Consider the following 19,657-nt stretch of genomic DNA (forward strand, 5'->3'; position numbering starts at 1 on the left):
TGCCCACACCTTCTTGGTGACACAGCTGTCTCGGCTGTATGAATACTATCTGAAGCAATTTGTTTCTTTAATGATCTGTAGAATGTTTCAATTTTTCAGGGGTTTTTTTTTGTTTTGTTTTTTTAAGTCCAGTGAAAAAAATGGTCTGCCCTGGTGTTCTTTTATAACAATATGTCCAAGATTAAATTGGTTTCATTCAAGCACTCTTTTCAGGATTACTTTTTTTTGTAATCAAAAGTGGATTCTTTTACGGGACTAGGTTTGCTGTAAAGTAGATTATCGGTGGATGCAAAAAATAATTTAACACAATTGTCAGTCTGCATCCTATGTTGGCTACTTGTGCAATTTTGCTAAGGTCATTTTTCCCACTTAGCATCCATTTTTTAAAATTGTGTAAGCACCATCTTTGAACAATATCTTTTAATATAACCTCATCCCATAATGCTAAAAACAATACTGAAGTTGTTTAAAGATGGTGCTTGCATTAAAATGGATACATAATAGGAACAAGTACCCAATTTACACCCTATATACATTTTACATGCTCCATAAATACAGAATGTATTGTTGCAATATCATTTTAATCTCCTAAAGAACACGGTGGGGTATGAAATTAAAGGAAGGAAATGCCAGTTATGTACTCCATGAAACCCACATCACAAACATAATTAATGCATAACCATATCTATATAATAAAAGCCTCTACATCAAGGAGCAAATTGCCTTAACAACTTCAATTTCAATGCTTACTATCAGAACAGCACGAAAGAATGTCAGAATGTGTAATGTGCCATAGTTAGAGCTGTATTCAAAGCCAAATACCTGGATTAACAGCTTGGTAAGTAGAAACTGATGTGAAAGATGGCTAGGCTGGGAATTTTTAAATCCACTACATCAGAAAGCTTTAGGAGTCACTTCAAAGGGACTTAGTTAAGAAGGTAATGTAGGTGGAGTTAACAGAAGTTCATACCAGTAATCTGGCAAAATACAGTAAGCATAAAAAACATGTGTTTATGTAATAAATATGGTTGATTGTAATAGTACCAGGTATTGCTTTGATTGCTGTTCTAATAAAAACATTTTAAATGTAGAGTACTGTACATAAACATAAGAAAGCGTTGATACACATCGCCGTGTTGTGAAGTCATATTAACCACAGTGTGCCACAACAGCCATAGAGATTGACTCCTCTGATGTTCTGACGATGACACTGTAATAATACATGAATAAACATACTGGACTGCACATTTTAAACAGCACTTCAAAATGTGATCACGTTGGAACAAAAATGTCTTAACGAATGGAAATGCATAGTATTTGTAAGACGTCATTTGAAATTGTCCTGTGCCATACATACATATTCACTGTACTAAGGGACAATTGCGTTTAAAGTAAATGTAATCAACAATATAGTTCCATAAAAACTCTCTGCCATCCACATCCCTTCATTACATAGGGTTCAGATGTGCAGTTTTGAAAGAAACATGTATTTTCATTTTAATCCGGTACCATCTCATAATACACTAGGTTAAATGAATTTCTTTTTACAAGCCATGCTGCCATGTGCTTCTTTCAAAGATGCACATTTTGAGATCGTTGTAGCTAATGGAAATTTACAATGGCTATGGAATTATTTTGTTTGCTACAATTATACAGTGCTAAAATGGCTTGACCCATTAGCAGAATAGTACAGCAGTGTAAACATTTTCAGAAGCCATTGCAGTACTTTTGACTAGCCATTACAGTACTGTGTAATGGTACTATGTGCTACAATTGTCTCTCTGTACAGAACCATTTCACACTGCTATTGAAGATCACAGATTCAAGGTAATCCTGCAGTCAATGCAGTAACCAAGAACACTCCCCAGAGCAACCAATAAGGTTCTGCCACAGCTTCAGTTGACTGCCACCTGCTCAGCATTATCACACAACTGTGGAAACCAGAAACCAGGCTTTACAAGTTACGAAGACGATTTGAGTAAGTATGCAGCCTACATATCGCTATGTAGGTACTAAAAGAAAGAAACACAATTATTTGACAAAGTATTTATACCATATGAATTTCTGCATATCTTGCATCTTTTATATTAAGGGTAAGTGTTATAGGCTGACGTACAGGATAACATTACGTTTTACATCAGGGGTGTATTGCCACTCTTTGACCAAACTATAGTCAGCTACCCACAGTAGCCTCTGATGCCATAACTTATTGGAGGGCTACTTGTGTAATTTTAAAAAGTATAACTGGGCTCTATATAAGCATACAGTGGCACCAAACATTATTCAGATAGTTACCCTAAGTTTCAATCTGCATAGTTTTATATAGTTAAATTGTGCAGAAATAAAGCCCCCCTCTCATGCTGTAGTACCACTATCTTACTTCCTTGCTGCAGTATACCAACACACTTAAAACATGCCTTATAAATAGCAAAGCCAATTACATTTTCACTAGTTATTTAATTGGTTATACATTCAATTTGACAAGTCATTCGTTAGCTCTACACTTTTTGTTAACTTGTTATTATGATAACTCCCAGTAATTGCAACCTTCTCCCTGGTAAGTAGTTCTTCCTCTCTCACACATTCTTTTTTTTTTTGCTGAAAGTAGCCATACCACTGTCCCACAATAGAAGGGGAACTGAAGGAGGAATTTTCTAATGCCCAGTTTGATTAAGCAGCACTGAACCCACCCACCCTCAAGCATCTTTTTATTTGAGGGGGGGTGGGTTTCTCTTGCTATTCTACAGGAAGAGAGTTACAAGCCACGTCATTAGCACTGGTGCTCATACTTTTTAGCTTTAGATAACTGAGAAACACAACTACTGCCTAATATGATAATCAATCATTTTTCAGTACCATAGACACTAAACCAATCTAATAATAATTGATAACCCTTTAACTATACCTAATTAACACTGGCATAAAAAAAAAGTATTTTGAAGGGGAACTGACTGAATATTATTGTTGCAACTGCAATTCTGCTTCTGTACTGTATAATTATGAACCCTATTGCAGGTGTCTAGGCCAGGGACTGCAATAAAACAAACTGGACCCCTGCCACGACACCAGCTTTTAAAAGTAGAGAGAGGGTTAGGAAATATTGCCTGCTACCCATGCACCTGGTTTCCCACAAGATTGCAAAACCATTTCAAGGTGCTTTTTTAGTTTAATAATATGTCTGTTTTATATTGTTAGCAAAACAATGAGGCCTGTTTTTATCTGAACTCAGCCTAGAGAGGCAGTCAGTTTCCAACTGCTCTCTTGGGCAAGAATCCAACCTGAAAAGAAACGTGCATGTAAAGATGTTCTTGTAAATGTCACACATGTAAGTGATCACTCTGATCAATAGGAAAACCATCCTGCTGGTCTCAATGTGGTTCTGCAGTGGCCCTTTCTCTAATTTACTGGGTGCCTGGCAATCACAGCAATGGCAACTCTGTACAAAAGGCATGTGAACACAGATGCAACCTTGGCGCCTCCGCTTGATAAAGAAATGTTTCTTCTACAATTTAGAACAATTCAAATGTTTTTGAAAAGCTGCTGCCATTTGACCTTGAAGCCCAGGGGGCTAAAGAGTTAGACAGTCTGGTCTGTGATAAAGAAAAAGTTTTGGCGTTCAGCTCAGATTTAAAATACTTTTAATGTGGTTTCAAGACATGGTGTCTTTCTCAGCCCTCCGATCTAACCACAAGGCCACACTGTCACCCAGTCCTAATGATAATTAAAGGGGAGGGGGGGAGCAATAAACTATTCATAGCCATTTCTCATTCTATACTGTTTAGTATATGGGGCAGCAGTGTGGAGTAGTGGTTAGGGCTCTGGGCTCTGGACTCTTGACTGGAGGGTCGTGGGTTCAATCCCAGTTAGGGGACACTGCTGTTGTACCCTTGAGCAAGGTACTTTACCTAGATTGCTCCAGTAAAAACCCAAATGTATAAATGAGTAATTGTATGTAAAAAAAAAAAAAAAAAAAAAGTAATTGTATGTAAAAAAAAAAAAGTGATATCTTGTAACAATTGTAAGTCGCCCTGGATAAGGGCGTCTGCTAAGAAATAAATAATAAAGTATATGCTGTAGAGAAGTCATGGCCATCAACTTTTTTTGCCATACTGATGGTTCTAATTTTGAATTTTCAGTTATGGTGGATGGTGTATGTCACTGATATACTTGGTATGGTTTGCTGAGTTTAAATGAACAGCAGAAGGCTTGACAATGGCATCTGCATAAGTGTTATACTGATGTAGTGAGGTCTTTTAGAATTGTTTCAATTATTAAACCTAGTCTGTGAGGCTTTGTCTTTTAAATATGCCCTCTTTAAATATAAATCTCTTAATTCCTGTTCATTTCTCATAGTTTTCCAAGATTAAGAATGCAAGAGGGATCAAAGGTGCTTTTCAACAAGTAAATACATTCGCTTTGAAGTTAGGATATAATGCACAGTTAAGTTTTTAAACAGTACAAGATGTGTGAAGTTCTCTCCACTTTACATGCACTCATTTCCACATTCAATCAACACGTGTCTGTTTCCTTCACAGCTGCACAGATAGATGTGTGTGACAGTGCATCATCTACAGAAGTGACATCCAGTGGAAGAGGAAGAGGAAGAGGAAGATGGGCCCTACGGCAGGACCTTATTGTGGGCCCCTCTCCCCAAACGTTAATTTAACCCTTATTTATAAATATCAAACATACGAAATTAAGTGTTCAGTATTGAACTATATTGTCAGAATATTAGCATGTATGAAACAGTACGTAATAAGAACGTTTTATACTCACCTACTTTATTTTGCGTACATCTTTACAGCCAACACAACACTATTTTTAATCATAAACGAGCAGGCTTAATCACCAATCCTACCAGGATTCCCCAATTTTGCGATCACAGAAATGATTACAGAATGAACAATTCTGCACAGACGTTTGCAGAAATGGTCTCACATAGGACACCGTTATTTATTATTATTTTTAAATCAGAAATACAGACATGTTGGTTTGCTGTAGTTTATTTTGTTGCCCACAGCAGCACCCAACAGCTTCGGTCTAAACTACAGGATGAATGTCTGTGCTGAATAGTACCCCAAAGCCTTCCATGATGACGTGCCTCGTACATGCCTCCGGGAGATAAAAATGTTAGTATGAAGACTGTAGCAATACCAGTTGAAATGAGGGAGGATACAATGTATTACAATCTGAATTACTGGCACCGCACACTGGCAGCTGCAGTTATACAAATGTGTAACATCTGCAAATATAAATGCGTAGGATGTTATCATTGTTTAAAAATAAATAAATAAATAAAAACTTTTGAACCCCACTGGGTCCCACTGAGCGCGTGGGCCCGTGTGTTGCACCTGCTGCACCTGCTATTGCTCCGAAACTGGTGACATCCTTATGAATGCCAGCAGCCTTTCCCAGCACACAAACTCCTGGGTCACTTCCTTACTGGGTCAAGGTCAAAATGGAGAAATAAAGTTTCAGTGACCCACAGTCATGTTTGATAATAGGCTAAAATATGTTTTGTAACTGTACTGCATACTTCCAAAGCTTATTTTTTAATCTACGTCCTCAGAAATCAGACCTTGTTGGCATTACAGTTTGTTTACATCCCCTAAAGGTAGTTTTCAGCAGAGAGCACACAAACGCACTTTCTCCTTGAAGACGTTTCCCAAATGGTGAACTCCTCCCTCTCTCTTTCTCTCTAGGTCATTAGCAAAAAGTGCAGCTTACGTTTTCGTTTCACGTTTTAAAACATTCCAAACGACCATAATTTTAACTTGTGAGTGTACAGGTGGTCTAATTAATTTTCATCATTTCTCAGATACATTTGTGGACACTCATTTATTAGCAAAACTGTACGCAATTGTAAATAAATAAAAATTTAAAATTAGAACCATTTTTTATTTCCTTATAATCTGATTATTAACAGTTTTCACTAAACTTTTTAAAGTGTAAACAATTACATTTCCTCGATTCTTTTTAGAGCTGACTATTGTATGTATTTTTTTAAAATTATTTTTCAGAGTAACTGTTCAAAAGTAATGATGGGATACAATGGTGATGTGACTCCTTCCCCCATCTTTGCCTGGTAAGGACCTGCAATGAAATATCTCCAATCCCAATTTCACTTAATTACTAAAGATAAATAAAGTATTATTTTCTATTTAGTAAAAATATCTTTACTAATCCTGTTCTAACTTTAAGCATGGATTTTACAAAGTTGTAATTATGTTTCCTTTTTTTGTTTACATTTATGATAGGTCAAAATGGCACCAATCGCTCTGTTTGCTGTACCCTTTAGTGATACACAGATTTATGAAAAGTTTGTACAGGGGACTATTTTAAAAGAGAGGAAATAAGAAATCATAAGTCTGGAACATTTTACAATCAATGATTTATTTATTTGATGCATTGAGTGGTGAGTTCTTGTGTTAATAGTATGATCTTCACCTTCCAATACTAGTGCACTGCAGATAATCAGTGTCATGAGTTTAAATGCCACTAGAGGGCGACAGCTTTCTGTGTAGACAGCAGGACTCAGATTTCAGTGTTATGCCAGCTTGCCAATACATGATAAGATAATACTGTCTGGAGGGCCTGTTTCTGTATTGTGTGTATTTTATACTCTCTTCCTGGGTCATCCCTTATAAATCTACTGCAGTTTACCTAAAATAACAAAGTGTAGTAAAGCATACAAGTCTTAAACCACAAATTTTATTTTTATTTATTTATTTTGTGTGTGTGTGTGTGTGTGTGTGTGTGTGTGTGTGTTGTAAAAAACATGGTTCACACAGTAAATACATTTTTGAAGCATGGGAAAATCATGTTAAATTGCACAATTACAAAATGCCCTTATTGTGAGGTTACTGTATTGAAAACAAGGGATAGTAATTAATTCAATTCATATACAGTATGGCTTACAGAAACTGTCCACTACTAAAAAAATAATACAATAATTACCGTAAAAATTAGGTTTAAAACCCGAACTTTTCAGAGCATGCGTTAGAAGCCTTGTATTTCAAACAATAATAATAATAATAATAATAATAATAATAATAATAATAATAATAATAATAATAATAACACCTATTAAAGAATAAGAAACGATGTAACCCTCCCTGAAAGAAGACGACCAACAACAATACTTTTGGGATATGCCTGCCACAGGTCAGGTATTTACTGAGCATTTTATGTCAGAGCTGCCGACAGGCCCCTCCAGGGAGTGACGTCCTCGGTCCCGCCTACCGAGGGAATAAGTAGTCACTCCACGGAGATCACGTTCTCTTTTGCTTCAAGCACGTGAATGAGAGTGGTGCGACGTCGCAAGGTTTGTTGGTCGTCTTCTCTTTCAGGAAACCTGGGTTATATCCGTAACCTATGGTCAGGGCCGCAGCCAGGAATTTTGGGGCCCGGGACAACTCCTATGAGAAGGGCCCCCCTCTCAATTCAGCTAGCGCACATTGACACAATTTACCTTGGAAGCAACCTTCAAATTTCTTTTATGTATTTTCTTTGTATTTTAACAAAACCTCACTTGTCACCCATGAACAAAGACATATATTCATCTGGATTCAAATACAGTAAACCTATTTGAATAATTAATTTCTAAACTATATAGATATACACATGCATATGTTTTTGTATCTTCTTATCCCCTTACGATTAATAGCCCATGTCAAAGAAACAAAAACAGCTCACGTTTTTCTTATGCAGATACGAGCAGAGTTAGACAGTAGCTTAACTGCTTGCTATTATACCCAGTAAATATTTACTCATTTTAACATTTTGAAAGGAATATCATTAATCCAAGATTAAATATATACATATTTCAATTATTTCCTTTCTTAAATTCTTTTCTTAGGCTTATTTTCCTAGAACACCAATGCGTTTAGATAATAAACGCTAAATGCCATTAAGAAGGTGTTGCAGAAATGTGTCTAGTTGTTTTTACAGTGTAGCCAATACCTCATTATTCTAACAAAAGAATACACAAACCTCGATGTCAAGAAAAATGTGCATTTTGTTAACCGTTTGCTGCAGAAAAACACAGATTTTCAATGCTGTGGGAGAATTTTTAGTTTTACACTTGGGCCCGGGCAAAAGACATACAAGGCTTTTTTTATGTTTTTTTGATAACCAAATCAATACACTTGATATATATTAGCTGCAAAAAGCAGATGCTGTAGGTTAGAAAAAAGGAGACTACAGTTGCCAAGCGATGTAGGCTGTTGAAAGAAAGATTTTTTTTTAAACGCAGTGCAGTTGCGCAGCGCTTCAAGCTCAGTCCTCAGAAGCTGAGTTTCCGATTCCGGGGAAGTGGCAAGCCGACTGCCAGCAATAAATTGTAGGGGAATTATCAGAAAAACTCGAAGTGAGAGCTCTTTTACAAAGAATCAATCATGCAACTGAAGAGGTAGTTATACCTACATTATCTACCTGATTGTGAGAAGCAAAAGAGAACATGATCTCCGCGGAGCTGACTACTTATTCCCTCGGTAGGCGGGACCGAGGACGTCCGGAGGGGCCAATCGGCAGCTCTGACATAAAATGCTCAGTAAATACCTGACCTGTGGCAGGCATATCCCAAAAAGTATTGTTGTTGGTCGTCTTCGAATTGAAAGGGAACAACTTAAGACTACTACTTGTACAAGTAAAAACATAGCAATGTGTAATAAATGCATACAGAAAGAATGGAAAAGTGTAGGTTTGGTTTGTAAAGCACAGAGAGGTATGGCGATCCCTGTAGACTGGCTGGGCGCCTGCGGGCCTGCCTGTAAGTTGCCCAGAGCTGCGTGGTCCTCCGACGATGTAGCTCTGAGGTGTGGGTGCATGGCGGGCCTGCAGAGTGAAAAGAAGCGGACGGCTGACGGCACACGTTTCGGAGGACACATGTGTCCGTCTTCGTCTCTACCGAGTCGGCGGTGAGCCGGGTTGAAATAAAAAAATTGTTGGGCTTTCAAATTGGGGAGAAAATGAGAAATTAATTGCCAATTCCAAATTTTTAAAAAAAATTGTGTCAATTGAAAAATGTAGATATTAGAAATGACCAATACTTGTATTTTACTGCAGTATAGAAAAGCATGAGGTAGTAACACAAAATTAAACCATGATTCACTGTATACAAACATATATATTAACTTAGGATGTCTATCTGAATACATTCTGGTGCCACTGCATCTATAACAATCAGGACAACTGGAATTTTCTACTGTAAAGACTCAACTGGTCTCCCTATTCTGAGGACACTGTTCATTGCCTGAAAAATGACCGTGACAATAACTGCATGTCCCCTTCCATTAGGCTCCTGGACTTGGAAGTCATTGACCTGGACATTGGGCCATTTCTGTGTCTGGAAGGGATGTCTAAAAAGAGGGTGATGTAGAGTTTACTTCAGAAAGATGCTGAATTTACCAGCAGGCAATTTATTAGTAAGCAGGAGAGAATTTCTGTCAGTTTGTCATAGAATGCACATGCTTGTAAATGATACATTTTGTAGTTACCGCAGACATGATTGTAAAATGAATGAGCAATGCTTATTTTACAATCTGTACATGTTAACATCTTGGCATTCAGTACATTGATTTTGTTAATACGACACTCTGATGCACACTAAATCAAGCTGGTATAGAGGGTCATCTTTAGTCTGAGGACGTTCCTCCTGCAGCAGATTTATGCCTAATCTATATACTTGGAGTACTGTTGCAAGGAAAGTGGTTTGTCTTGAATTCAAAATCACAAAACAGTAAAACGAAAAATTGTATACATGCAAAATCCTTTTAAACAATCTTACATTGATGTTGCTGTTAATATGGGTAACCGATTTATCTACGGAAAATGGCTACAGGAACATCCTTACTCCTGTAGTATCTATAAACTGAATACATAATATAACAACTGTTTCTCTCTCTGTAAACATAAGGCAAATTGAAATGCATCTTCACCAACATTAACCAATAAAACCCTAGCCAAACTAACAACCAATGTAATCCCTCAATGCACAAAAAGTAATTATGGAAAAAAGCAAACTAAACTACTTAATGCATTAAAAAAAATTAAAAGGTTCCTAAACCCATTCTGCACAGTTAATACTCTCCCTGTGCCTTCCCTGAATGCTGCCTGCATGCATTCTTATTGCTCCTACAGGTCTATTGAGAACTACTGCTTTGGATCATTAAAAAAGACCCCTTTTATATTATATTTATATTTGTATTCTCATGCATTAACGAATTGTGACATTATAAATCAGTGTCCAGGCTGCCTGTGCTGGCTTCACACCCAGGTGATCAGGCGGGTTGCACTAAGACCCAGGGGGTTAAAGTAATTGAGTTGGACACTGTGGCAGGCTGCACCTGATACTGTTCAATTTAACTTTGAATTCTCCTGGTTGGCTTCTATCATTTGACAAGTGAAATTAGAACACTATTTACACCCCCTTTCTCTTACACACAACTCCTCTGAGCTGGTTGGTTGATAAGGATAGGGTAGGATGGGAAGGGCACTGAAGGGGTTCACAGTCTCAGGATTGAGACCCATCAGTGAGCAGCTGTCACTTCAAGGCTTAGGGGGCTCAGCAATTGCCTCCCAAGGGATTCAGCAGTGAGAGCAAGAGAGAGAGGGGGGGCACCCCAGGAAAGCAGGGCACCAACTGAGTTTACAAAGAAAAGAAAAAAAAATGGTAAAACAGTCTGAAACAGTAACCAAGCCACCACTGGACTCTCCCCTGGTCCCTTAAGACCTTGAAGAGCTGTGCAGAAGGAGAGAAAGCAGACACATTCGCTCTTAAAAGGCAAAGAGCAGGGAAGCTGTTAATGCAACATGATCCTGACGGACTTGAACTAAAAATACCATCAACACTGCCTCGCCAGTGACAGGCTTGGATCTACTTAACTGGCTAAAGATTACATCTTTTTGTTTTTGTTTCTTTCCTTTTAATTACTCTAATTGGACTTTCCAGTGATTTAACGAGGTATTCCAAAAACATCTGGCTGAGTTAACGTTTAGAGAATCCAGCTCGCTGGGTTTATTTTTCTTGTGACACTGCCGACTGTGTGCTTGAGGTCAGATTTCATGTAAAAGTTTGCTTTTAAAGGTATGGAATAGTTTTGCAATATATATTATATTAAAACAAATTTAAAGGTGTATGTAATTGGGATGAAGATCGATTTGATTGCCAGAAGTAAAATCTGAAACAATGCTGTTGTAATTTCGCAGAAAGAAAAATCTGCCAACGACTTAGAAAAAATATACTTTTGGAATACCAGAACATTCTTTTGATTTTATATTAAAGTAGAAAAGAGAAAGAAACAAAATAAAAAGACTTGGTATGCTGGTGAATTTGTCGTTGATTTACAAAGAAACATCAAAATTTAGGAAAAACAAAAAAATCCAAATATGGAACAAAATTTCAAGGGTTAGAAAAAACAGAACCGGATCTTTCTGAAGGAGAAAGATTAATTTCAGATAAAAGAGACTTATCACTGTAAAGGAATTGAAGACTTGCATTAAATCACACACACACACCAGCCATACGCAAAGCACAAGTTAAAATGTCCCTTAAGAAGCCTGGGGAAGAGGCAGCATGGGGTAGGCTTGGTGCGGCACCCCCTAGTCCTAAAATTCCATCGAAACGTGCCAAAGTGCTTGTGGATCCAGCAGTGCCAGAGCTGCGGGGCTCCAGACAGTACCCTTACAAAACCGCGCCACTGTTTATCAGAAAAATGAAGAATGCTGCTGTGGGAACTGGGTGCGATATCCGGCTAAAGGTAGCCATAGCAGGAGATCCACAGCCAGCCCTCTACTGGTACCACAATGAAAAACAACTGGCCATGGATAACCAGGAATATGGAGGGCTGTGGATCAGGGACTGCAAGCTCAGTGACGCCGGGCTCTACACCTGCATAGCGACCAACCCATTAGGAGAGGCCCGGACCAGCGGTGTACTAGCGGTCATGGACCTGGAGGATGGTAAATAAAAATACTTCCTTAAATAAATGCCAACCAGTGCTTTAAAAGTTTTATTAGCTTTATTTACATTACTGGACCCTTTTTATTGTGCTAAGAATCGTTCGGAACTTTAACGCTAATCCAGGATATGCAGATATTTCAACTAGAAACTTATTAGCAGCACTGTAACCGATTGCTGTGGGTCAGGTGATTTTGCAGGAAAACCAATGGAGTGGATTTAACACCTACAATACATGAAGTGATAAGGTACCAGGAAGCAACTTTTTAGCTATGGTGTTGCCTTTCAAATATTTGAATTTTCAAAATGGAAGAATAAAATGCCCAAAAGATTTTCAACAGAAGAGCAGTTGTAATACTTTGAGGTGAAAAATAGATTTTAAAACCTTGATTAGCACCCTTTTTAACTGTGTTTCTTAGTTGCTGCACAATTGCATGTGTAAGTTGGTCTTCTCCAGTATGACCCTATTCCTATTAAATCAGTGGGGCCTATATTGTATGTATGGTGTTGGGATTACGTAGACATATTTAAAAAAAAAAAAAAAAACTACAGTGGCACCAATAATTATTCAATACTCTGGAGCCCAATTGTGTTGCATACTGCACACTATAGTCTCTGCATTAAGTAGTACTACTACATGCAGTATATTTTATCAGCCATGAATATTTCCCCTCTGGTGCTTGCCTTATAAATAGCTTGACCAATTATTCAAGTGACACTAAAGAGTTATTTTTTAATCTCTTTTTTGTTCAGTATTGTTTAGTATGGCACTTCAGAAAGTGTTGAACTATGGATATTGAAACTTGCTGTAACTGAATTTGTTTTAGTGTGGTTGTAAAGATAGAATCCTTAAACATGAGGGAGTAAAATTATAATAAAATCAATAATGATGTTGAAAGCCTGGGGAAGAGGCAGCATGGGGTAGGCTTGGTGCGGCACCCCCTAGTCCTAAAATTCCATCGAAACGTGCCAAAGTGCTTGTGGATCCAGCAGTGCCAGAGCTGCGGGGCTCCAGACAGTACCCTTACAAAACCGCGCCACTGTTTATCAGAAAAATGAAGAATGCTGCTGTGGGAACTGGGTGCGATATCCGGCTAAAGGTAGCCATAGCAGGAGATCCACAGCCAGCCCTCTACTGGTACCACAATGAAAAACAACTGGCCATGGATAACCAGGAATATGGAGGGCTGTGGATCAGGGACTGCAAGCTCAGTGACGCCGGGCTCTACACCTGCATAGCGACCAACCCATTAGGAGAGGCCCGGACCAGCGGTGTACTAGCGGTCATGGACCTGGAGGATGGTAAATAAAAATACTTCCTTAAATAAATGCCAACCAGTGCTTTAAAAGTTTTATTAGCTTTATTTACATTACTGGACCCTTTTTATTGTGCTAAGAATCGTTCGGAACTTTAACGCTAATCCAGGATATGCAGATATTTCAACTAGAAACTTATTAGCAGCACTGTAACCGATTGCTGTGGGTCAGGTGATTTTGCAGGAAAACCAATGGAGTGGATTTAACACCTACAATACATGAAGTGATAAGGTACCAGGAAGCAACTTTTTAGCTATGGTGTTGCCTTTCAAATATTTGAATTTTCAAAATGGAAGAATAAAATGCCCAAAAGATTTTCAACAGAAGAGCAGTTGTAATACTTTGAGGTGAAAAATAGATTTTAAAACCTTGATTAGCACCCTTTTTAACTGTGTTTCTTAGTTGCTGCACAATTGCATGTGTAAGTTGGTCTTCTCCAGTATGACCCTATTCCTATTAAATCAGTGGGGCCTATATTGTATGTATGGTGTTGGGATTACGTAGACATAAAAAAAAAAAAAAAAAAACTACAGTGGCACCAATAATTATTCAATACTCTGGAGCCCAATTGTGTTGCATACTGCACACTATAGTCTCTGCATTAAGTAGTACTACTACATGCAGTATATTTTATCAGCCATGAATATTTCCCCTCTGATGCTTGCCTTATAAATAGCTTGACCAATTATTCAAGTGACACTAAAGAGTTATTTTTTAATCTCTTTTTTGTTCAGTATTGTTTAGTATGGCACTTCAGAAAGTGTTGAACTATGGATATTGAAACTTGCTGTAACTGAATTTGTTTTAGTGTGGTTGTAAAGATAGAATCCTTAAACATGAGGGAGTAAAATTATAATAAAATCAATAATGATGTTGAAAAATACATTTATACAGTAACTAAGCAATACTAAGCAATAGCTGGTCTATTTTAAAGTCTTAATACTGATGCCCTAAAATGAAATATGTTTTTTTAATGACTCATCACAGTATTTTATTGTGTGTTAAGTGGGTAAATAAATCCCCAGCATGAATAATACAAAGGTAAAGATCTTCAGTAATTAGGTCCACCACATTTTAGATAATTAAAATTGACCCAAGTAGTTAATTGTTTTAAAGTCAATGGACGCTTTTCAATGTAAAAAGCTTCAAACTTTGATAAGATCTTTTAGATTAAAAAAAAAATAACTGACATGCATTGTTACAGTTGTTGTATACATTACTAATAGTATGATCCTGAGAAGGATCTCATAAAATGGTGGATCATCACTGGAAATAGAAAATGGTGGTTATTGTAGATATTGTAGTGTAACCACTAAATAAGAGATCAGTCCTTCTTGAACATTTTATAAAGTAGATTTTCACAGGGGTTACAATTTTAAAAACTGGTACTAAACTGTTTTAAAATTTTAGCACCAGAGAGCCTACTGGTGCTAAATTATCAAACCCCATCCTAATCAAGCCCCCCTCATAAATTCCCACATGACACAAACCTCTCTCCTGTCTATGTGGAAGAGTGTGGGTGGGTGTCATATGAGTAGTCCAGACCCAATGAGAAACTATCATCATCCAAAGGATGCATCTATGGTTGCTATATGAGGTACCTTGGCACAAGATCCAAATTTGCACCCCTGCCCTTTATAAGTTCTTTGGAATAAAGTTTTGGGTCTGGAGACCTTGCATGGATTGTCTTCCCTGCTATCTGTATGTTGCTGTATTGAGCAAATAAACAACAGGCATTAAAACTGCAAAGTTTGGATGTGCATGCAATGTGTGGTTGTGTTCGCCATTGTGTTTTATGAACCAGAAGATCAATATCTTCATTGTTACTGTTATGAAATAGGATCTTTTTTTCTTTCACTATCACACCATGGTGTACCATTTTTCTGTTTTAAAACCTAAAGATATTTTACAGACTTTTTTCTGGTGAAGTTGGGAATGAGGTAATCAATGACTGCTGTTAGCAAAGTCAAGCTGGTGGTGCCCTAGGCAGGTGACTTGGTTCACCTGTGTTTAGACAAATGTGGTACCTTTAGAGAACCAGCTGTATCATGTCTAAGTTGGGAAGGAGGGAGTTTAAAATAAATCAATAATAACAATCCCTACCCCCCCACCCCCCCATCATTTTGAATCAAGTGCAAATATGAATGATTTATTTGAAGATCAAAGCAATTGTGCTGGTACAGAACTAACAACAAACAACTTATTTGCAAGGACAGTTATCAGTGCATGTTGGCTTCATACCAAATTATTTTAGAACTTTCTAGTCATTTGATGTGGTCTTTGCCTTTGTTTCAAACTGGTGCTCTAGAGGTTTTGTGCAGTATATCGTACACCAGGGGGGCACATATCCGGTCTTTGAGGTCCGATGTCCTCCAGGTTTAAACTGGTTCCATGTAGTGTAGGTGGAACAAAGATCAGGAGGGCTCTGGACCTAGAGGACCAGAATTATGCACCCCTGCCATAGACAAAGCATTGCAAAGTCTAGTAAAACACAGATTAATATGGTAAACCAATAGAAGCATTTTGAAAAGCGTGGTGAATGCATAGTGAAGGCAATAACAATAGGTTAAATATTGGGGGTGGGAGGGAAGACTTGTTCTAGTATAGAAACCTGGCTGTAGCATTATAAACTTAGGTAAAACATTATTTCCACAACATAAAAAATATATATATAAGAACATAAGAACATAAGAAAGTTTACAAACGAGAGGAGGCCATTCGGCCCATCTTGCTCGTTTGGTTGTTAGTAGCTTATTGATCCCACAATCTCATCAAGCAGCTTCTTGAAGGATCCCAGGGTGTCAACTTCAACAACATTACCGGGGAGTTGGCTCCAGACCCTCACAATTCTCTGTGTAAAAAAGTGCCTCCTATTTTCTGTTCTGAATGCCCCTTTGTCTAATCTCCATTTGTGACCCCTGGTCCTTGTTTCATTTTTCAGGTCGAAAAAATCCCCTGGTTCGACATTGTCAATACCTTTTAGAATTCTGAATGCGTGAATCAGATTACCGCGTTGTCTTCTTTGTTCAAGACTGAATAGATTCAATTCTTTTAGCATGTCTGCATATGACATGTCTTTTAAACCCAGGATAATTCTGGTCACTCTTCTTTGCACTCTTTCTAGAGCAGCAATATCCTTTTTGTAATGAGGTGACCAGAACTGAACACAATATTCTCGATGAGGTCTTACTAATGCATTGTAAGGTTTTAACATTACTTCCCGTGATTTAAATTCAACACTTTTCACAATATATCTGAGCATCTTGTTGGCCTTTTTTATAGCTTCCCGCATTGTCTAGATGAAGACATTTCTGAGTCAACATAAACTCCTAGATCTTTTTCATAGATTCCTTCCCTCAATTTCATTATCTCCCATATGGTATTTATAATGCAAATTTGTATTGCCAGTGTGCGGTACCTTACACTTTTCTCTATTAAATGTCATTTGCCATGTGTCTGCCCAGTTCTGAATGCTGTCTAGATCATTTTGAGTGACCTTTTCTGCAGCAACAGTGTTTGCCACTCCTCCTATTTTTGTGTCATCTGCAAATTTAACAAGTTTGCTTACTATACCAGAATCTAAGTCATTAATGTAGATTAGGAAGAGCAGAGAACCTAATACTGATCCCCGTGGTACTCCACTGGTTACCTTGCTCCATTTTGAGGTTTCTCCTCTAATTAGTGCTTTCTGTTTTCTACATGTTAACCACTCCCTAATCCGTATGCATGCATTTCCTTGAATCCCTACTGCATTCAGTTTGAGGATTGATCTTTTATGCAGGACTTTGTCAAAAGCTTTCTGGAAATCTAAATAAACCATGTCATATGCTTTGCAATTATCCATTGTTGATGTATAGTAAAGGTGGTGAATAGTGGTGAATAGTGGTGAATAGTGTCCTTTCAAACAACAGTGAGGGGCCAAGCAAGATGAAATTTGTTTATGTGTTTTGACAGCTAATTACTTAGAGCTGATTATAAATGATGTGGCTGCATTTTAGACTTGAACATAACTGTAAACAGCCCAGGAGAAGGGAGGGAGTGTGGGGAGATGCAGTACATTCCAGCAGTAGTCTGTAAGTTAAGAAAAGTGTACAGGTTATTATACTAGTTTTGTAACATAAGTAGTGCAAATTACACTTCAGAGTATCTACCACATACAGTGCTAAATGTGTTTACTGTTGGCTGACCACTCTTGCTGACTTACAGTGCTGTGTATATATTTTTCTCCACTGAACTTATTTGGTAGATCACTTGTTTCGTAGGTGATTTCATTTAGTTTTTATTTGATTGTATTGTATACTTCATTATTTTATGAATGTAGGCGCTGTGCACACTTAATCACAATTAAGCGAGCACTCGAGGGTTGTTTTTGAACACGTCTGTTAAGCTAAGAACATATTCGCAGTGATAAGGATGTGGAAAATACAAATGTATTGTATATAACTGATTACCTGTTTTTAAAATCCGCTGAACAATCTAACATTAAATATTATACTACTATTAAGGCTTCCGGTAGACACTTGTGATATCATGTTATTCTCAATCCTAAAATTCGAGGTGATGCAAAACATTTGGCCATAGCTGTACATCTAAATTTCAACTTTTAAAAATCCATTAAATTTTGTAGAGACTGTCTGTCAAACAAAGCAACCATGGGGGACATTATTTGGTACAGACAACCCCTTATATAGTTTGCAATGGTATCCCTAAAGCATTGAATAGTATAGTAAAACAGAATAAAAGCATGGTGACGCATGGCAAAGCACAGTAAATTCATACAGTATATTAACTGCAGCACTACTACATACTGTAGTAACAATTTACAATGCTTAAATACCTCATTAATACCTAATATCAATGTTCTTTTAAAAAAACAATAAAATGACTGTACTGAATAGTTCTTGCTAGTTTAATACTATTACCATTTTACTCACTGAATGTTGTCTTTGCACTTCAACATAGGGCCCGATCTTGTGGGGCCATGGAGTTTTTGCAGGAACACTGTACAGAATAGCCTTTTTGACCATTAAGTATGTCTAGGTTGGTAACTCAGTTGTGTGAATTTGACATAGTATACATTTACTGTTATATTTCTGCATATTCCCTTTTTTATTATTAGAAATAATATAACCAGGACATCTAGAAAATGTCAGTTTCATAAAAGCCTACAATTAATGCTACACGAGAATACTATTCAGGGTATTTGTTTCAGAGACAAAAGTAAGCATGGTGAAAAGGTGGACTCAGCCAATATTGATTTTTTTTTTTTTTTTTTTAAAAGCAAGCATTATTCAAAGAACTGGAAAAAAATATTTTGTACTACCTTAAATCACTAACTCAAATTATGTTCATTTAATTTTCTATTTAACACATAAATAACCCAAAAAACTAGTCCAGATACTAGATACTTTAGGCCAGATCAGCTCTGTCAACGACTGTCTTAACTGATAAGCAGGTGCAGTACACTCCTTTAAAGTGAGTGCTTGCCTCCAAATTGACTGACCTTGGGGATTGGGCCATCCAGGTCACATGTGTAACCCTTTTACTATAAAGAGCAGGTGTAGAGTGATGCTTTTGTTTGTTCCTGTATTCTGGATGTTACTATTGTTGCTCTCAGGGTTGCAGCCAGGCATACACAGACAGCATGTGTACTCAGATTGGCTTACTGTACGTTGCATGCAAACTCTGGTTTTACAGCTAAAATAGAGATGATCATGCTAAATTGTCTGAAATGTACTAGGAAAACTTAAATGCTGGTGAGGTGCCTGTTCGAGCATTTCAGTGGAAAGTACGAACAGTGCGTACCCGATGATTTCTTCATCCTGTCTGTACCCAATCCTACACGACAGTGTTTTTATTGTGCTGCTTGTTTTGTGCTGGCTGACATTACACTAGTCTTGAAATCACTCATTTAGTTGCAATCCACTTCAGGTCGGTCTGTTTTTGAATGAGCAAGACCGTTTGATAATTTACAGTGCAAGTATAGATGTCATGCAATTACCACATAGTTTCACGGTCTGTTTCCTTCAATAATTGCTTCTTTCATTCTGCGCATTTGTTGAACTCAAAATGCAAAGGTGCTGTTTTTAGAATTGTGCATGTCGGGCTATAATAACCTTCTGAACGCGAAATTTGGGGGATTTCACTACATTAAATAAATTGTTGGGATTGCAGCATGGTTTTTGTTGCTGTTATATTGTGGGAAACCTCAAGTACACTTCCATGTTCACTAGAAATAAATTCAACATTGTTCAGGTGATTTACTGCCATAATCCAGGAGTTTGTGGGAAATGAAGATGGCATTAGGGCAATGCACACTTTATTTATGCTAACTGAACACACATTAACCAAACGTGTATCTTTCTTATGGAACTATTTTGA

The 19,657-nt window shown here is 37.5% G+C and overlaps 1 protein-coding gene across 1 annotated transcript in view; it reads left to right on the forward strand.

Moving 5' to 3' along the window:
* Nucleotides 1–11,543: 11,543 nt before the first annotated feature.
* LOC117426593 (striated muscle preferentially expressed protein kinase-like) overlaps nucleotides 11,544–19,657 on the forward strand; it is a 154,245-nt gene continuing 146,131 nt past the window's right edge. The window contains exons 1-2 of the mRNA XM_059033421.1: nucleotides 11,544–11,933; nucleotides 12,859–13,261. Of these exons, the coding sequence (XP_058889404.1) occupies nucleotides 11,544–11,933; nucleotides 12,859–13,261 (793 nt within the window). The remainder of the gene's footprint in view (nucleotides 11,934–12,858; nucleotides 13,262–19,657) is intronic.

This window comes from Acipenser ruthenus, chromosome 11 (assembly GCF_902713425.1).
Source record: "Acipenser ruthenus chromosome 11, fAciRut3.2 maternal haplotype, whole genome shotgun sequence".
NCBI lineage: Eukaryota > Metazoa > Chordata > Actinopteri > Acipenseriformes > Acipenseridae > Acipenser > Acipenser ruthenus.